Here is a 20,195-nt window from a genome sequence, read left to right on the forward strand (position 1 = left end):
ACAGATCCTGGCTTGAAGATCATTCCTGAGAGAATTCCAGACCGGCATTTCTCTTCCGCTCACTCATCTTATTTACAAGAGTGGAGTCAGTTAGTCTTTGAAGTGTCTGAAGATTACATACATGTTAACACACTAAAAGATCCCTTTATGGAAAGTGAAAATTATAAACAGCGGAGGGATTCGGAAAAAATTCTGTGACTGAAGCCAGGCATGGAATATTGAAGTGTTAGTACAGCTTTATACAACTTTGGTGAGACCATACTTGGAATAGTGTGCCCAGGTTTGGTCACATAATACAAAAAGATGTTGAGACTCTAGAACCGTGATGGTGAACCTATAGTACACGTGCCACATGGAGCTTTTTTTATTGCACGCAAGGCGTTGGCCTGTCAGCTCCATACGAGTGCTGGCCAGCTGACTTCAGCTTTCATTTTTGTCCGTTTTTTGCCTTCAGGAGGCTTCCCTGAAGCCTCAGGAGGGAGAAAAACGGCCCTGTACGCAACCCAGAAGTCTGTTCCTGAACTTCCAGTTTCCCCGTAGGGCTTTTTCCCCCTCCAGAAGCCTCTAGAGGGCTGGGGGGGGGGGAGAGAGGCTGCACCAAAGTGGGGGAGGGGAGGGGGTCGCACACACATGGACAGGGGAAAGTCGTGTGCGGGGGGATTGGGGGCTCACACACTTAGAATTATTGGTGTGGGCACGCCCATGCATGGCCCCACTATGCCCCCCCTGCTTTTAGCACGCAATGGCAAAAAGGTAAGCCATTGCTGCTCTAGAAAGAGCGCAGATATGAGCAACAAAATTGATGAGGCCACTGGAAACTAAAACATATGATGAACGGTCGCAGGAACTGGGTATGTCTAATGAAGAAAAGGACTAGGGGTGACATGAGAGCAGCCTTCCAAGAGGCTATCACGAAGAGGGAGTCAAGTTATTCTGAAGGCAGAGCAAGAAGTAATGGATGGAAATATCTATGGAGGGATGTCAAACTTGATTTTATTGAGGGCTGCATCAGGAATGTGTTTGACCTTTTTGGGGGGCATGTCCAGAGTGAGCATGGCCAGCTGAACATCACTCGTGTTGGGGGCAACTGTGTTGTAATATACCTCCTTGTGTAGGTGTGGCGGTCACCCATAGCCCAGTGCATAACAGGGCACGCACACAGCCACGCTGAACCACACAGGAAAAAACAAACTCCTAAAGACATAACATCCTGATAGTTCACTCTAGATGTGCCTTACCCAACGACGCCCAGGATTTGACCATATATAGACAGAACTTCCCTGAGCAGTAGATTAGCAATTGTAATTTGACAGGCTGTCTTAAATCACATGCTGATTGCTCCTGCTGCCTTTGTCCTATCTCAATAAAAGGGGCTCCCAGAGCCCAATCTGGGTCGCCTCATCCCGAGAAAGCTCGTGTCCGTGTCTTTTCTCAACATTGGCCTCATGGGCGAACCACGGGTACATCACACAACTGTGGTGGCCCAAGCACTCTGCCAGCAAAAACGGGCTCCAGAGTTGCTTTTTTTGGCTGTGATGGCTCCTGCAACCCTCGGCCAGCGAAAACAGAGCTCAAGCCGCCCACAGTCCTTCACTGTTTCCAGGGCAGCCCCACAGGCAAGATCTAAACACCCGCAAGCCAGATCTGGGCCTTGAGTTTGACACCCTTGATCTACAGAGATTCTCACTCATCCAAGTCATGGTTGTCCCAAAGGTGCTTTTTCAAGAGGCAACTGGACTTTCTGTCTTTCCTTTGCAGACATTTTGCTTTCATCCAAGAAGCTTCAGAGATGAAGAAGCTTCTTGAATGAGAACATTAATCAATGGAACAGTTTGCCTCCAGAAGCTATAGGTGTTCCATCACTGGAGGTTTTTAAGAGGAGATTGGACAGCTATTTGTCTGGAATGGCGTAGACTCGAAGCCTCCCTAGGTGCATTACAACTGTTATGTTAATTTGGAGGAAACTGACAATCAGAAAGGGGGGGGATATAATGCAACACTGAGAAGAAGCAGAATTGCCTGGATAGAAGTCTTAAACAAAAACCATTCCACACAATATTTATTCCAATAACTGAAGGGCTGTTTGGAGCGCAACAAACCTGGCTATTGTGCTTTAAGTCTATGTGTTTATGCATCATTTTCTCCAACCGCATGTGGATTTTACTCCAATAATAGCAATAGCAATGGACTTATAGACTTATATACCGCTTCACAGTGCTTTTACAGCCCTCTCTAAGCGGTTTACAGAGTCAGCCTATTGCCCCCAACAATCTGGGTCCTCATTTTACCCACCTTGGAAGGATGGAAGGCTGAGTCAACCTTGAGCCACAAGAACCGAATTGCCAAACTGCCGGCAGCCGGTGATCAGTAGTAGCCTGCAGTACTACATTCTAACCACTGCGCCACCCGGTGCTTGGATCAGTAAACAGCAGCCTAATCTAAGAACCACCAAGAACACTCTCACCGCATTAACTTGTGTTATTTATAGCACAGGTCATCCAACATCTGAGACTTTAATACCTGGCAACATTGTATGTTCTAGCAGGGTCAGTAGCTGAAAGCAACATGGAGGTGAAGAATTGCCCTACGTATTTATGCAACAAGGGTGAGATGAGACTACAGGTAGTACAAACCTCCCTGTAATAAAGGCACTAGAGAAGCATATTGTGGTTTGTGGTGTCCTGAGTCACTGGGTTATTGCATTATAGTCTGACCTCTGAGCTGCGTTACAGACTTTGAAATCTTAATTTAAGGATCGCATATAAAATGGATGGACAACATGAAGAGGATCACGTGCCTTGGAGATCTTGGGCAAAGAAAAAGTCACATGGCTGAGAGAGAGAGAGGGAGAGATTTATGCCCTCTCTTGCGCTTTGAATTTGAGTTTGTGTTCTGATTGGTTGCCAGACTCCCATGGGGCTATGCAGGGCAGGGGTGGTGGTTGCCAGCATTACTGCTGATTTGGTGCGTGCGCTTTGCTCGCTCGTGCCGCCAAACACGCACTCTGCGTCCATGCACATTGGACCATATATGCAATCAAAATTGTTCTGCGCATGCGCCGAATCAAAAAACAAGATGGCGCCACCTACTGCACCGCCAGGAGAACCGGCTCGGGGGCATGGCAGGCCTGGGTCACTGCCGGTTCCAGCGACCCAGGCCACCAAACTACTACCGGCTCAGCCAAGTCGGTCCAAACCGGTAGGAACCAACCACTGATGCAGGGACAGCTATGTAGGCTGTCGGGAGTCCCAAGCTTGGTTGAATCTTGCTGGGTGATGCAACTATATGATTGGGCTTGATAAATCAACACAGCTTGAAAATTAATGAGTAGTTACAATTGGCCTCTCCTTTCCCCTTCTCTCCCTCAGGGGTGTCCCACAGAACAAGTGGTGGGTTTCAAATTTTTAGAATCTCTTCTGTAGGTGTGGCCTGCTTTGTGGGAGTGGCTTGCCAGACATGTGACGGGTAGGAGTGGCTTGCCAGTCAGGTGACTGGGTGGGCGTAGCCAATTCGTAAAATATGGTTATACTCACTTAACACCGCTCTTGCTTAGCAACCAAAATTTGGCACTGAAGCGCGCAAGTCTTAAAGCTGTCAAGTTACAAGACCCTTCCACCCCTAACCCTTTAGAAAAAAAAAAACCCAGGAGTGTTCAAACTTGACAGCTTTAAGACTTGTGGACTTCAACTCCAGAATTCCTCCTCTGGCTTCATCTTGATGATGTGCGGATGGGTGGTGGGGAGGGAGCTGGAACCGGTTCTAAACGGCACTGTAGATTGTGGAACCTCTTCAATAGAAGAGGTTAGAACTGGCAGGAACCCACCCCTGCACAGAAACCTCCCCTATCCTATCCACTTCTCTCCCTCAGGCTCCTCACCAAACTCCCAGCCAGCATGCAGGATGAGTTGCATGCTGGCCACGCCCAAGTGGAAGTTTGAACAGAGATCTTTCAGGTGGGGAGGGGGGAGTAGAAGTGATTAGCATCATAGCGTGTTAATAAAAAATAAGCAATACTAATGATCTAATGGTCATTTTGAAAAATCCAGCAACCCAGGCCACCAAACTACTACCGGCTCAGCCGAGTCAGTCCAAACCGGTAGGAACCCACCACTGATGCAAGGGCAGCCCTGTAGGCTGTTCGAAGTCCCAAGCTTAGTTGAATCTTGCTAGGTGATGCAATGTCCTCAGGTGCCATGTGGTGAGTTCTGTTGGTAGATGGGTAGAGGGGTTTGTTTTGCTCCCAGGAGGCTTCCCTGAGGCTGCTAGGCCAAAAACAGGGTGAGGCCTGCTAGGCCAAAAACAGGAGTGAGGGCGAAAAAAAGAAAGAAAAAGGGAGAGGGAGGGAGAGAAAAGGAGAAGGAGGAAGGACCACAAATTGGGCACTAGACGCAGCTCCAGAGGATACCTTGAAAGAGCACAGCAATCCAGGGCTGTAAGGGAGCTGGAGGTCATCTAGTCCAACCCCTGCTCCAGCAGGACTTTGTTAAAGTGAGTTCTGTCTTTTGACAACCCCCCCAGTCACATGACCCACCACTACCAAGAACCGGTAGGAAAAAGGTTTAGATTTACCACTGGTTCATCCACAACGTGATCTCCTGGAGAGAAAAAAGTAATGGATAAGCTGACAAAATCAAATCATATTTATTACTGTGAAAGATCAGCATACAGTTAAAAAGTAGAGAAAAGAATAGTCTAAAAACGATAATTAATTTTAAAATACGTAGAAGAGAGAATACATATAAAAACAGAAGGTTACATGGAACTAAAAGGAAAGCGAGGGTAAGAGGGGGAGGGCAGTGTTTCTCAACCTTGGCAACTTGGAAAATGGGTGGACTTCAACTCCCAGAATTCCCCAGCCAGCATAGAGTATCATGTTGGAGTATTCACAACTTTTGGAGGTAAGCTGATTAATTGTTCTGTCATGAAATTTTCTCCTTAGTTCTAGGTTGCTTACCTCTTTGATTAGTTTCCATCCGTTGCTTCTTTTCCTGCCTTCAGGTGCTTTGGAGAACAGCTTGACTCCCTCTTCTTTGTGGCAGCCCCTGAGATATTGGAAGACTGCTGTCATGTCTCCCCTGGTCGTCTTTCATTGAACTACTAGACATACTCAATTCCAGCAACCGTATTCTTCATGTTTTAGCTCCAGCTCCCTAATCATCTTTGATGCTCTTCTCTGCACTCTTTCTAGAGTCTCCCTCCCCCTCTCTCCCCCCCCCCCCCCGTCCCAACATATTTTTTACATCATAGCAACCAAAACTGGCTGCAGTATTCCAAGTGCGGCCTTACCAAGGCTCACTGGAGAACCACATGCTCTTTTGTTTCTGGGGTCGAGAGGGAAGAGGGCATTGTATTATAGCTTGAAATGTGTTACTAAATGAACAAACCTTGAATTCTTCGGTAAACTCAGCATTGGCATTGCTATCATCCCTCCCGCCTTCAAACGATAACAAGAGGCACCTCCACACAAAAAAGATCACAGCAGGAGTTGCTAATAAATTTGAAGATCCTGTGCTCAAAAGCCACAACCCCTTTTTCTCTAGAATATTGCAACAGCTTTTCCATGTCATATTCAACCACCTTTACATAGGAAAATTTTGTGCTCTTCTCACCAGTCGAAACCTCCCTCATATGTTCTCCGTTCTGTGCGTCACTGCGCTGTATTTCTGAATTCACTGTTCTCCTTGCACTCAATCTTTGTGCATGTTAGGAAAAGATGGAACTCTGGAATCCTCTTTACCTCTCCTCTCCCATCCCCTCATATTTGAGGAGCCACCATCATCACTAAGTGCTCCTATCTTTTTCCTTTGGAGGGAAAACTAATCAAGCAGAGAACCAGAACTTAGGACTGGGGAGAAGTTTCCTGACACTTGGAGCAATTAACCAGGGGAATCACTTGCCTTCAGACGTTCTGGGTGCTCCATCAATGGAGGTTTTTAAGAAGAGACTGAACAGTTACTTATCTGGAGTGGTATAGGGCAGGGGTCCTTAAACTTTTAAACAGGGGGCCAATTCACGGTCCCTCAGACTGGGGGACCAGCTGGGTGGTCATGGGCTGGGTGGTCATGTGGCTGGGTGGGCGTGGCCAATTTAGCAGTCCATTTTCCCTTTGTCCTTGCTGTACTTGCCCTTCCCCTATTCATCCACCAGCCCTGGATCATATGGCTATGAAAAACGTCCTGAAAAACTGTTTTTAAAGCATTTTTAAAGACTTTTAAAGTACTACAAGCTGATAGCTGCTTTTCAAGCCAGCAGCAGCCTCGCCCTTACCCACCCACCAGCCTTGGATCACGTAGCTGCATTGGCAAGATCACCCCTCAGCCAGCTGGCCCTCCCCTGCACCCTTTGGCCTCACTTTCAGCATCAGCGGTGTGATCAGAAGTGCAGCTCAACCGGCGAAATAACTCACCAGACGTGCAGATGGAGTGGATGCTAGCTGGAAGATAAGGCCAACGAGGGGCGGGGCTGAATCTCATCACTCTGCGGGCTGGATACTCTGCATCGGTGGGCCGTATCCTGCCTGCAGGCCGTAGTTTGAGGATCGCTGGGACAAAGTCTTCTGTTTGAGCAGGGGGTTGGACTAGAAGATCTCCAAGATCCCTTCCAACATTATTCTGTAATGTACATTTTCGGATCTCTAGCAGATTTTTGGAGCCTCTGAGAAGCATTATGACTCCCACATTTATTTTAAAAGACCTTCTGGCTGAAGAATTATTGGGCTCAAAGTGAGAAAGACACATAGGTAGAAGGCTGAAACTCTGCCTGGGCATTTCTATGATGTACGAATATCAGAATGCAAAAAAACCATCCTAAAAGTATTTTTGCAGAATTGAGCTATTTCTCTACCAGTGAAGGTCCATTAATGTCTGCTGATAGTCAGCTATGGGAAATTAGCCTTTATTAAATTTTCTTTTCTCCCTCATCTCTAATACTGAAGCACAGTGGTCCCCAACCCCCGGTCCGCGGACCAATGCCGGGCCGTGGAGTACCTGGCACCGGGCCGCGCAGCGACCGGGGGCCATGATCGCTGCAGCGGCCGGGGGACATGATCGCTGCAGCGCAAAGGCTCCTGGGCCGTGCGCAAAAGCTCCTGGGCCGTGCGCAAAGGCTCCAGGGAAGAGAGCCCCGCGCAGGTACGCACGTGTGGCTCAAAGCTGTCGTCGCGAACAACGCCCCCCCACCCCTGCGCGCGCGCTCAGCGGGCCACGGTAAAATTATCAAAGGCTGACTGGTCCGCGGCGATAAAAAGGTTGGGGACCACTGCTGAAGCACATTTGACTAACTGAACAAGGCCAGAAATTAAAGAGTTAACTTCTCAGCCATATTGAAATTCAAGCCTTCCCTACAGTCATCACCGTCTGCTTCACGTGGATTTTTTGTGTGCAGTAAGGGAGGAATTTTCTGTGAAGCACCGTCCACACTCTGGACATTTGAAAGGTTTCTCCCCAATGTGTAAACCTACATGATTGATAAGTTTAGACCTAGTACTAAAACCTTTCCCACAATCTGGACACTCATACGGTATCTCCCCAGTGTGAATCCTCTGATGTATCACAAGATTGGAATTTCGACTGAATTTTTCCCCACAATCCAGACACTCATATGGTTTCTCTCCTGTGTGAATCCTATGGTGTAGCACCAGGTTGTAATAACGACTGAATCTTTTCCCACAATTCAGACACTCATATGGTTTTTCCCCCGTGTGAGTCCTCTGGTGTCTCACCAGGTGAGAATTCCGACGGTAACATTTCCTGCAATCCGGGCACTCATATGGTTTTTCCCCTGTGTGAGTCCTCTGGTGTCTCACCAGATGGGAATTGTAACTGTAACTTTTCCCACAATCCGGGCACTCATATGGTTTCTCCCCAGTGTGAGTCCGCTGGTGGCTCACCAGATTGGAATTCCTACTGAATCTTTTCCCACAATCCATACACTCATATGGTTTCTCCCCTGTGTGAGTCCTCTGATGTACGACCAGGTCGGAATTCGAACAGAAACCTTTCCCACAATTAGGACACTCATACGGTTTCTCCCCTGTGTGGGTCCTCAGGTGTATACTTAGGTTGAACTTCTTTCTGAAGCTTTTGCCACAGTGATGGCACTGTGCAGACTTTTCTCCAGTTTGGATCCTCTCATGCATAATCAGCTTTGATCTGAAATTTTTGCAGGGTGTTTCCATCACTTACATTTTTGGATTCTCAAGGTCCGAAATATTTGTGATCCCTTCTTCGATGGTGTTTTTATTCAAGCTACTCTTTCTTCCTTCACATGATGAGGCTTGCATGACTGTCTGCCCTATGGGCCTATCCAAGTGACCTCTTCCATTCCGGATTTCCAGATGATTTGGGATTTGGAAATGATCCTGACCTTGACCTTTTCATGGAGTGTTTCAGTGAGTTTCACAGACTCAATTACCTCCAGGTGAAAATTCTCTTTCTGTTATTCTCTCTTTTGTCTCTGCCCTTTCTTGGGCAGGAGAAGAATTTTGTGGTTTTCCAGAGGAAGTGGGGGGAAAACTTTGATTGCTGGCCAGATTTGTTTTCCTTTTTAATGGTGCTTCTGATTCTCACTTGCTCAGGATGGTCTTCTGGACATCCTCTTCATCTAAAAGATTCACATAAAGTGGTGACTTTAATTATGTATATAAAAGGCTGCACAAGAGGTGAAAACAGCAAGAATACTCTATTTTTCAGAGTATATGACACACCTTCCCCTGCCCCACTCCAAGAGTGTGAAAATCTGAGTGCGCCTTATACACTTTTTTGGCTCTGATACCCTGTCCCCGTAAATCCCGTTTTTCACAAAAAAGGATGTGCAGATGGTTTTGGAGGCATTTTTTGCCCATTCATGCCCCCCCAGCACTCAAAAGCCTCCCAAAGCTTATGCATGCCCTATGTTTCTGCAAAATTTAAAGCAGCAGTTTTGTTCATGACATGCCTCAGTTTCCAAGAAAACAAGATGTACAAAAAATAACAAGGAGTGAACCGTAAGATGAAGACTTTTTAAATTTTCCAACCAGCTGAAAATTGCAGGAATCAATTTTAAAATTGCAGCACTAGGAGAATAAAAATTGGGGAGGGAAGGTGCTGTATTTTTCAGAGTATAAGACGCACCAATATTTTGAAGAGGCAAATTTAAAAAAAAGACTTTGCACTTTGCAAACCTCCCCAAAACAGTCCCGTTTTTTTCCCTCCAAAAAAGGGCATGGATAGCCTTTAGGGGCTTGCGGAGTGCTCCTGGGGGGTGCCCCCGCCAATGAGGGAAAAAATGGCCTGTTTTCCAAATAAAGAGCCTGTTTTTGTCAAAAAAAGGGCATGCATAGCCTTTAGGAGGTTTATAGAGTGCTCCTGGGGCTGGGGGGGGGGGGCAAATAGAGCAAAAAAATGACCCATATTTTTCTCATTTCTGCCTTCCGCAGCCCCCAGGAGTAATTTGCAAGCCTCCTAAAGGCTATGCACAGCCATTTTGGTGAAGGCAGCAGGGTTTTTTATTCTCAATATATACAGGTGAAACTCGAAAAATTAGAATATCGTGCAAAAGTTCATTTGTAGGATTGTATGTAGAACAATATAGTACGCCTGAAAAGTATAAGCATGCATATGTACTCATACTTGGTTTGGGCCCCTTTTGCAGCAATTACTGCCTCAATGCGACGTGGCATGGAAGCTATCAGCCTGTGGCACTGCTGAGGTGTTGTGGAAGACCAGGATGCTTCAATAGCGGCCTTCAGCTCTTCCACACTGTTCGGTCTCATGTCTCCATCTTTCTTTTTGCAATGCCCCATAGATTCTCTATGGGGTTCAGGTCAGACGAGTTTGCTGGCCAATCAAGCACAGTAATCCCACAGTGATTGAACCAGGTTTTGGTGCTTTTGGCAGTGTGGGCAGCAGGAAAATTAAGTCAGCATCCCCATAAAGCTCGTCTGCAGAAGGAACCAAGAAGTGCTCCAAAATCAGTGGTCCAAAGTCCTCTTTTCTGATGAGAGCAACTTTTGCATCACATTTGGAAACCAAGGACCCAGAGTATGGAGGAAGAATGGAGAGGCCAATCAAGCACAGTAATCCCACGGTCATTGAACCAGATTTTGGTGCTTTGGCAAAAGTTGCTCTCATCAGGAAAGAGGACTTTGGACCACTGAGCAACAGGACTGTAGACCACTGTGCTTCATGAAGACCAGGGTCAACGCAGCCGTCTACCAGGAGATTTCGGAGCACTTCATGCTTCCTTCCTATGTCTAATAAACAAAAAACTGACCCATTTTTTACTCATTTCTGCCCTCCCCAGCACCCAGGAGCAATTTGCAAGCCTCTTAAAGGCTATGCATGGCCATTTTGGTGAAGGGAAGGGGTTTTGGGAAGCAAAAAATGCTGTATTCAGTGTATGAGATGCACTCAGATTTCCAGCCCCTTTTTTGATGGAAAAAGGTCTGTCTTATACTCCAAAAATATGATATATGTAGCAGCTGAATATGTTTCAGCCTAGCTGCTTCTCTGCTCTGCTTCTCCACTGTGGAGCAAACCACATAGCCCTTCTTGCTCCTAGCCTGCTCCCAGCCTTGGTCTCTGATCTTTCCCCACTTCTAGCTACTGCGTGGACTCTAGAAAGAGAACAAGTCACGAGGCCAACCGCATGGCACACTCTGCCATACATCAACAACATTTCAGAATGCTGTAGAACGCAGCTTCCGAGATGCCCACTGTTTGCCCAGAGGCTACCGTATGAGGACAAATTATACGTTGTAAAGATTGCTTGGAGGTGGGAGATACTTCTAATGTAATCTATCAGATCCCCTGCATGGATTGGCCCTGTGACTATGTAGGACAGACAGGGAGGAAGCTGAACACCAAATTGTAAGAACAGAAGCGAGTAGTCAGATGAGGAGACCCGAACTGATTGGTAGCTTCGCCCTGCAATGATCAAGGGCAGAGATTCACTTTTGTCACTACTAAGGTTGTTGGGTGAGCAGGCACAAAAACAGCCAGGGAAGTGATTGAAGCCTTTGAGAAAAGGGGCCTTTGTCAGTCAACATGAGTACTGATTTACCATCAGTCTATCAAGTACTTAGAAGGTAAAGGGCTGGGCAGCACAAGCAAAACGACAGCCAACTACTCAAAAACCAGCACAATCAACATCTAAAATCCTACTTCCACACCAAATGGATTTCCAGAAGCAAAAAAAAAATGCAGAACCAGGAACACAACTCAGGTGACTCTTAGGGCGCAGATAAACTTCCAAGGGCTTCAAGGACCCTCTAAAAGGGTGCAAATGACCTGCTGTCTGCAAGGAATATAAATCCTTCTAATCCCTATCATTCTGTCAGAGCTAAAGAAGCTTCTTGAATGAGAAGCGAAACGTCTTCAATAAAAAAAACCAAAGAAAGTCCAGTTGCCTCCTGAAAAAACACCTTTGGGACAACCATGCCCTGGATGGCTGAGAATCTCTGCAGGTTGGGAGGGAGGATTTTAAGGGGATCGGTGGAGCCGATCCAGCAGCACCGTGCACGGAGCAGAAAACCTTGCAAGTAAAAACCGGGGACTCCGAAGGGGAGAGGGCGCAGCTGGCAAAAGTCCCCCAGTTTGCTCCTCCCCTTCCCTCACCTGGGGATCCCCCCTTCTCCTCCACTGAGCCCCCCCCTCCCTCGCTAGGGGTCCACTGCCCTCTTTCCAGCGTCTTTGCTCACCTGGCGCCCTCCCCGCGAGGGGATCTCCGCAGTCCTGGCGTAGCAAACGGCGGGAGACGGGGGTGGGTGGGGGAAGAGGCGGAGGGGACAGGAAACTGGGATCCCAACCCCCCTTTGCCGCTTTCCTGCTTCCACTCTAGGCGCAAAGGAAAAAAACCTCTCTGCCTTTAACCCCTTCGCTGAAGGCCGGGCGGTGAGAGGGCGGGACCGAGCAATCCCAAAATCCCCAGCCCGGGTGTGTTGTTTGTGTCTGTCCTGAGTCACTGGGATATTGCATTATAGTCTGACCTCTGAGCTGCGTTACAGACTTTGAAATCTTAATTTAAGGATCGCATATAAAATGGATGGACAACATGAAGAGGATCACATGCCTTGGAGATCTTGGGCAAAGAAAAAGGCACATGGCTGAGAGAGAGAGAGAGAGAGAGAGGGAGAGATTTATACCCTCTCTTGTGCTTTGAATTTGAGCTTGTGTTCTGATTGGTTGTCAGACACCTATGGGGCTATGCAAGGCAGGGGTGGTTTGCTGCCAGCATTACTGCTGATTCGGTGGGTGCGCTTTGCTTGCTTGTGCACGCCAGACACACTCTGCATGCGTGCACATTGGACCACAAATGCTATCAAAATTGTTCTGCCCATGTGCTGAAGCAAAAAACAAGATGGCACCACCTACTGCGCTGCCAGGAGAACCGGCTCGGGGGCATGGCAGGCCTGGGTCACTGCGGGTGCCAGCGACCCAGGCCACCAAACTACTACCGGTTCAGCCAAGTCGGTCCAAACCGGTAGGAACTCTAGTCTGTCCAGAGTCCCAAGCTTGGTTGAATCTTGCTGGGTGATGTAATCTCCCAGGTGCCATGTGGTGAGTTCTGTTGGTAGATGGGTAGAGGCTAATCCTACCTTTTGTTGGATTTGGGTGAGGGCATTTGCCTATGAATAGACCTAGCTGTCTCTTTATCACTGCTGTGGGCTATTGAGGAGGGTGGGGGTTGAATATCGACATTATTCATAGTAAAACAATACTTCAGGTTTCCATTCTATTTTAACCGCTGTTATTGCTCCATCCAATTTTTGATCCTTTTCCCAAAAAAATTTTTTTTTAATTATAAGTCTTCGAATCGACATCTACCGGCCACATCGATTGTTCCTCTCCAGGACAATTTATCCTTTTGAGTCATCCTTTTTTCTTGCAGAGCCACTCAGTCAGGGCCACTGGAACTAAGCCAGTGGCTTTTGTTGCAGAAGCCAGATCTAAACCAAAGGAAACATCCTCAGATGGCGACAGGTGTGTGTATGTGTAAACAATGTGCAACAGGCAACGACAAAGTGCTCTTGTGCGGATCGGTGGAGATTCTTCCAGCCAGTCTTGGGGTGCAGGATAACTCCTCAAATCCTACTGAGGGAAACTTGAGAGTCACGTTTCTGTGGAGATTCTAAATGATTGCCAACTTCATCCTATTAATAGAAACATGAAAGAAACCGAAGTATCCACTGGCATTGCCTATGAATTGGATCAAGACACAAGGTTGATATGTGGCTCCTATCTATATTATGAGGGGGGCTTGCTAGAAGGCAGAATTATTCTGAGGAGCCTTCTCAGAGGAGTTAGATTTCAGCTTTAGCTATTATTACTAGCTGAATACCCGTGCTCTGCTACGAAACTATATGATTGGGCTGACAAATCAACACAGCTTGAAAATTAATGAGTAGTTAACAATTGGCCTCTCCCCTTTCCCCTTCTCTCCCCAGGAGTGTCCCACAGAACAAGTAGGTGTCGCCAGCTTGTGGGAGTGGCTTGGCAGTCAGGTGACTGGATGGGCGTGGCCAACTCGTAAAATGTGGTGATACTCAAAAAACGCTCTTGCTTAGCAACCAAAATGTTGGCTCGGGAACTCTGGCATTGAAGCGGGCAAGTCTTAAAGCTGTCAATTTACAAGACCCTCCTAACCCTTTAGAAAAAAAAAAAACCAGGAGTGTTCAAACTTGACAGCTTTAAGACTTGTGGACTTCAACTCCCAGAATTCCTCCTCTGGCTCTTCATCTTGATGATGTGCGGATGGGTGGGGGGGGAGGGAGCTGGAACCAGTTCTAAACGGCACTGTAGATTTGTGGAACCTCTTCAATAGAAGAGGTTAGAACTGGCAGGAACCCACCCCTGCACAGAAAACCTCCCCTATCCTATCCGCTTCTCTCCCTCAGGCTTGCCCCACAGAAATCTCTCCTATCTTATCCCCTTTTCTCCCTCAGGCTCCTCACCAAACTCCCAGCCAGCATGTAGGATGAGTTGCATGCTGGCCACGCCCAAGTGGAAGTTGAACAGCAAGATCTTTTCAGGTGGGGAGGGGGGAGTAGAAGTGATTAGCATCATAGCGTGTTAAGAATAAAATAAGCAATACTAATGATCTGATGGTCATTTTGAAAAATCCAGCGACCCAGGCCACCAAACTACTACCGGTTCAGCCCGAGTGTCCAACCAGTAGGAACCCACTACTGATGCAAGGCAGCTCTGTAAGGCTGTCCGGAGTCCCAAGCTTGGTTGAATCTTGCTAGGTGATGCAATCTCCCCAGGTGCCATGTAGTGAGTTCTGTTGGTAGATGGGTAGAGGGGTTTGTTTTTGCTCCCAGGAGGCTTCCCTGAGGCCTGCTAGGCCAAAAACAGGGCTGAGGGCGAAAAAAAGAAAGAAAAAGGGAGAGGGAGGGGAGAGAAAAGGAGAAGGAGGAAGGACCCACAAATCGGGGCACTAGACGCAGCTCCAGAGGATACCTTGAAAGAGCACAGCAATCCAGGGCTGTAAGGGACCTAGAGGTCATCTAGTCCAACCCCCTTCTCCAGCAGGACGTTGTTAAAGTGAGTTTCTGTCTTTTGACAACCCCCCCCCCACTCACATGACTACATAGCCTTGCCCACCCAGTCACATGACCCCACCACTACCAAGAACCGGTAGGAAAAGGTTAGATTTCGCCACTGGTTCATCCACAATGTGATCTGCTGGAGAGTAAAAAGTAATAGATAAGCTGACAAAATCAAATCAATATTTATTACTGTGAAAGATCAGGATACAGTTAAAAAGTACAGAAAAGTAGAATAGTTTAAAAATGATAATTATTTTTAAAATACATAGAAGAGGGAATATATATATAAAAAAGAAGGTTAAATGGAACTAAAAGGAAAGCGAGGGTAAGAGTGGGGAGGGCAGTGTTTCTCAACCTTGGCAACTTGGAAAATGGGTGGACTTCAACTCCCAGAATTCCCCAGCCAGCATAGAGTATCATGTTGGAGCATTCACAACTTTTAGAGGTAAGCTGATTAATTGTTCTGTCATGAAATTTCTCCTTAGTTCTAGGTTGCTTACCTCTTTGATTAGTTTCCATCCATTGCTTCTTTTCCTGCCTTCAGGTGCTTTGGAGAACAGCTTGACTCCCTCTTCTTTGTGGCAGCCCCTGAGATATTGGAAGACTGCTGTCATGTCTCCCCTGGTCCTTCTTTTCATTGAACTACTAGACATATTCAGTTCCAGCAACCGTGTTCTTCATGTTTTAGCCTCCAGCCCCCTAATCATCCTTGATGCTCTTCTCTGCACTCTTTCTAGAGTCTCAACATATTTTTTACATCTTAGCAACCAAAATTGTAGCAGTATTCCAAGTGCAGCCTTACCAAGGCTCACTGGAGAAGCACATGCTCTTTTGTTTCTGGGGGTCGAGAGGGAAGAGGCATTGTATTATAGCTTGAAATGTGTTACTGAAATGAACAAACCTTGAATTGTTTGGTAAACTCAGCATCTTGGCATTGCTATCATCCCTCCCGCCTTCAAACGATAACAAGAGGCACCTCCACACAAAAAACATCACAGCAGGAGTTGCTAATAAATTTGAAGATCCTGTGCTCAAAAGCCACAACCCCTTTTTCTCTAGAATATTGCAACAGCATTTCCATGTCATATTCAACCACCTTTACATAGGAAATTTTCATGCTCTTCTCACCTGTCGAAACCTCCCTCATATGTTCTCCGTTCTGTGTGTCACTGCGCTGTGTTTCTGAATTCACTGTTCTCCTTGCACTCAATCTTTGTGCATGTTAGGAAAAGATGGAACTCCTCTCCCATCCCCTCATATTTGAGGAGCCACCATCATCACTAAGTGCTCCTATCTTTTCCTTTGGAGGGAAAACTAATCAAGCAGAGAACCAGAACTTAGGACTGGGGAGAAGTTTCCTGACACTTGGAGCAATTAACCAGGGGAATCACTTGACTTCAGAAGTTCTGGGTGCTCCATCAATGGAGGTTTTTAAGAGGAGACAGGACAGTTACTTATCTGGAATGGTATAGGGCAGGGGTCCTTAAACTTTTAAACAGGGGGGCCAATTCACGCTCCCTCAGACTAGGGGACCAGCTGGGTGGGCATGTGGCTGGGTGGGCGTGGCCAATTTAGCAGTCCATTTTCCCTTTGTCCTTGCTGTACTTGCCCTTCCCGTATTCATCCACCAGCCCTGGATCATATGGCTATGAAAAACGTCCTGAAAAACTGTTTTTAAAGCATTTTTAAAGACTTTTAAAGTACTACAAGCTGATAGTTGCTTTTCAAGCCAGCAGCAGCCTCGCCCTTACTCACCCACCAGCCTTGGATCACGTGGCTGCATTGGCAAGATCACCCCTTAGCCAGCTGGCCCTCCCCTGCACCGTTTGGCCTCACTTTCAGCATCAGCGGTGTGATCTGAAGTGCAGCTCAACCGGCGAAATAACTCACCAGACGTGCAGATGGAGTAGATGCTAGCTGGAAGATAAGGCCAACAAGGGTCGGGGCTGAATCTCATCACTCCGCGGGCTGGATACTCTGCATCGGTGGGCCGTATCCTGCCTGCTGGCTGTAGTTTGAGGATCGCTGGGACAAAGTCTTCTGTTGAGCAGGGGGTTGGACTAGAAGATCTCCAAGATCCCTTCCAACATTATTCTGTAATGTACATTTTTGGATCTCTAGTAGATTTTTGGAGCCTCGGAGAACATTATGACTCCCACATTTTTTTAAAAGACCTTCTGGCTGAAGAATTATTGGGCTCAAAGTGAGAAAGACACATAGGTAGAAGGCTGAAACTCTGCCTGGGCATTTCTATGAGGTACGATCAGTATGTAGAAAACCATCCTAAAAGTCTTCTTTGCAGAATTGAGCTATTTCTCTACCAGTGAAGGTCCATTAATTTCTGCTGATAGTCAGCTATGGGAAATTAGACTTATTAAATTTTCTTTTCTCCCTCATCTCTAATACTGAAGCATATTTGACTAACTGAACAAGGCCAGAAATTAAAGAGTTAACTTCTCAGCCATATTTTTATAGGCAGCTCAGAAATGAAATTCAAGCCTTTCCTACAGTCATCACCGTCTGCTTAACGTGGATTTTCTTGTGTGCAGTAAGGGAGGAATTTTCTGTGAAGCACCGTCCACACTCTGGACATTTGAAAGGTTTCTCCCCAATGTGTAAACCTACATGATTGATAAGTTTAGACCTAGTACTAAAACCTTTCCCACAATCGGGACACTCATATGGTTTCTCCCCTGTATGAGTCCTCTGGTGTATCACCAGATGGGAATTCTGACTGAATCTTTTCCCACAATCCAGACACTCATATGGTTTCTCCCCGGTGTGAATCCTATGGTGGCTCACCAGATGGGAATTCTGACTAAATCTTTTCCCACAATCCAGACACTCATATGGTTTCTCTCCTGTGTGAGTCCTCTGGTGTATCACCAGGTCTGAATTCCGACAGAAATTTTTCCCACAATAAGGACATTCATACGGTTTCTCTCCTGTGTGAATCCTTCGATGTATAACCAACTCAGAATTCCAAGTGAAGTTTTTCCCGCAATCCAGGCACTCATATGGTTTTTCCCCTGCGTGAGACCTCCGGTGTAATACCAGCTTGGAATTCTCACTGAAACTTTTCCCACAGTCTGGACACTTGTATGGTTTCTCCGCAGTGTGAGTCCTCTTGTGTATCACCAGGCTGGAACTGCGACTGAAACCTTTGCCACAGTCTGTACACTCATATGGTTTCTCTCCTGTGTGTGTCCTCTGATGTACCACCAGATCGGAATTGTGACTGAAACTTTTCCCACAATCTGGGCATTCATATGGTTTCTCCCCAGTGTGAGTCCTATGGTGGCTCAACAGAAGGGAATTCTGACTAAATCTTTTCCCACAATCCAGACACTCATATGGTTTCTCTCCTGTGTGAGTTCGCTGGTGTTTTATCAGGCCGGAATAATGACTGAAACTTTCCCACAATCTGGGCATTCATACGGTTTCTGCCCAGTGTGAGTCCTATGGTGGCTCACCAGATTGGAATTCTGACCTGAATCTTTTCCCCACAATCCAGACACTCATATGGTTCTCCCCTGTGTGAGTCCTCTGATGTCTCACCAGAACGGAATTGCGACTGAAACTTTTCCCACAATCTGAACACTCATACGGTTTTCTCCCCAGTGTGAATCCTACGGTGGCTCACAAATGGCAATTGTGACTGAATTTTTCCCCACAATCCAGACACTCATATGGTTTCTCCCCTGTGTGGGTCCTCTGGTGTATCCTTAGGGTGGCCTGCTTTCTGAAGCTTTTGCCACAGTGATGGCTCTGGGCAGACTCTTCTCCAGTTTGGATCCTCTTATGCATAATCAGCTTTGATCTAAAATTTTTGCAGGGGTGTTTCCATCCCTTACATTTTGGATTCTCAAGGTCTGAAATATGTGTGATCCCTTCTTCGATGGTGCTTTTATTCAAGCTACTCTTTCTTCCTTCACATGATGAGGCTTGCATGACTGTCCTCCCTATGGGCCTATCCAAGTGACCTCTTCCATTCCGGATTTCCAGATTATTTGGGATTTGGAAATGATCCTGATCTTTTCATGGAGTGTTTCAGTGAGTTTCACAGACTCAATTACTTCCAGCTGAAAATTCTCTTTCTGTTTATTCTCTCTTTGTCTCTCCCCGGTCTTGGGGAGGAGAAGAGTTTTGTGGTTTTCCGGAGGAAGTGGGGGGAAAACTTTGATTGCTGGCCGGATTGTTTTCCTTCTTAATGGTGCTTCTGATTCTCACTTGCTCAGGATGGTCTCTGGACATCCTCTTCATCTAAAAGATTCACACAAAGTAATGACTCTATAATCAAGCGTTATGTTTAGGGTTAGGGTTAGGGTTAGCTTTTGAATGCTAGTAAAAGCATTTTGCTGAGTGTTGCATATTCAATATGCAAATACCAGCTGCGACCTGATTGGTTGGTCGTTTTGACAGTTGGTCTGAGTGCTAGTATAAATACCCTGACAGTTGCAGGGAACGTTTGAATCGGCTTGTCACCTGTGTTATAATAAAGATCTGTCTTGCACATGGCTCCTGCGTGTCAATTCCCTCACAACAACAACCCACACGTTACAATACTGGCGACAAAGGTGGATTGATATGCGATTCCCGCAGAGCCTAACAACATCAGCCAACGTGAACGCAGGAAAAAATTTTTCTTTCCTACATTGAGGGCCTGTCAGGGCCGCCGCTATGGCCAGCAAGCGACATCAACAGCAGTACCCACCACCGTGGGCCTCCGGTTGTAGCCAACCTCAGTAAGCTCCCAGGTGCGGCCTCCATCCGTCGAGGGACGGGCTTCCTACGCTTAACCTCGACTGGAGCCGCCGCCGCTACTCAGGGACGAGCTATGGACCGTGATGGCTAAACTGCGCCAGCTGTGCCTGCCTGCCTACCTGCCACCAGCTGTTCCTACGGCATGCCTGCCACCAGCTGTTCCTACGGCACTCCAACCGCCTCGTTCCAACCGCTGGCGTTCAACAACAGCCTCGTTCTCCAAGCTGCCACCTAGCACCACCGGCTACGCTCTCTCAGCCTGTCTAAAGCCTCTCCAATACTAGCACACTCACAACATACACCAGACTGTCCTCTACACCATGAGCCTCCTTCCGCTGCAAAGGCCACAGCTTGCTTCTCGAACCAACGAGAGCTACAACACGAGAGCCTCCCTGCTGCAAATATTCCAAAGGACCTGTTTTTTTTTCCCTGGTTCTAAAATTTAGCTACGAAGGACTCACCACCATCTTGAAATAGCAGAACTGGGGGGAAGGAGAGAGATTGAATATGCAAATACCAGCTGCGACGTGATTGGCTGGTCATTTGGTCTTTAGAACTGGGGGGAAGGAGTGTTGTGTTAAGTATTCATAAGTTCATGAATATGTATGAGCCATGCAAATGGCCTCACTGTCTTGTACTTCAGCACCTTTGTGCTGGCCAGCAACAGCCTCCTGCGTCTGGATTGGATAGGACGCGAGGGAGGCTGTTGCCGGCTGAATGTTTGTTTCTGATTGGTTGAAGCCCGTGTATATAAGGTTTTGGCGGGCTGGTTATGAGTGGAATCGCTGTTATACTTAGCTTGGAATAAAGCCTGTTCCGTTGTTCACCCTGTGGTCGCGTCCCTCATTCCGAACCTCTAAACTGGCGACGAGGGTGGATTAGCGATTCCGCGACACTAGGGTGA

General features: G+C 47.0%; 1 protein-coding gene across 1 annotated transcript; it reads right to left on the minus strand.

Moving 5' to 3' along the window:
* Positions 1 to 7,190: 7,190 nt before the first annotated feature.
* LOC116504264 (zinc finger protein 84-like) lies at positions 7,191 to 18,073 on the minus strand. Its single transcript, XM_032211193.1, has 2 exons — positions 17,172 to 18,073; positions 7,191 to 7,910 (listed from the first exon to the last, which is right to left on the minus strand). The coding sequence occupies exons 1-2, from the start codon at positions 17,957 to 17,959 to the stop codon at positions 7,361 to 7,363; spliced, it is 1,338 nt and encodes a 445-aa protein (XP_032067084.1). The 5' UTR covers positions 17,960 to 18,073; the 3' UTR covers positions 7,191 to 7,360.
* Positions 18,074 to 20,195: the final 2,122 nt, after the last annotated feature.

This window comes from Thamnophis elegans, chromosome 2 (assembly GCF_009769535.1).
Source record: "Thamnophis elegans isolate rThaEle1 chromosome 2, rThaEle1.pri, whole genome shotgun sequence".
NCBI lineage: Eukaryota > Metazoa > Chordata > Lepidosauria > Squamata > Colubridae > Thamnophis > Thamnophis elegans.

Bases quoted from the DNA above. Each gene is read 5' to 3' on its own strand.
- LOC116504264 (XM_032211193.1), bottom strand. From the start codon at position 17,959: ATGCCCAGATTGTGGGAAAGTTTCAGTCATTATTCCGGCCTGATAAAA. The intron at 7,911-17,171 runs GTCTAAACTTAT...TTGTGGGAAAAG, and splicing joins GGGAAAGGTTTTAGTACTAG to ATTCAGTAGGAATTCCAATC.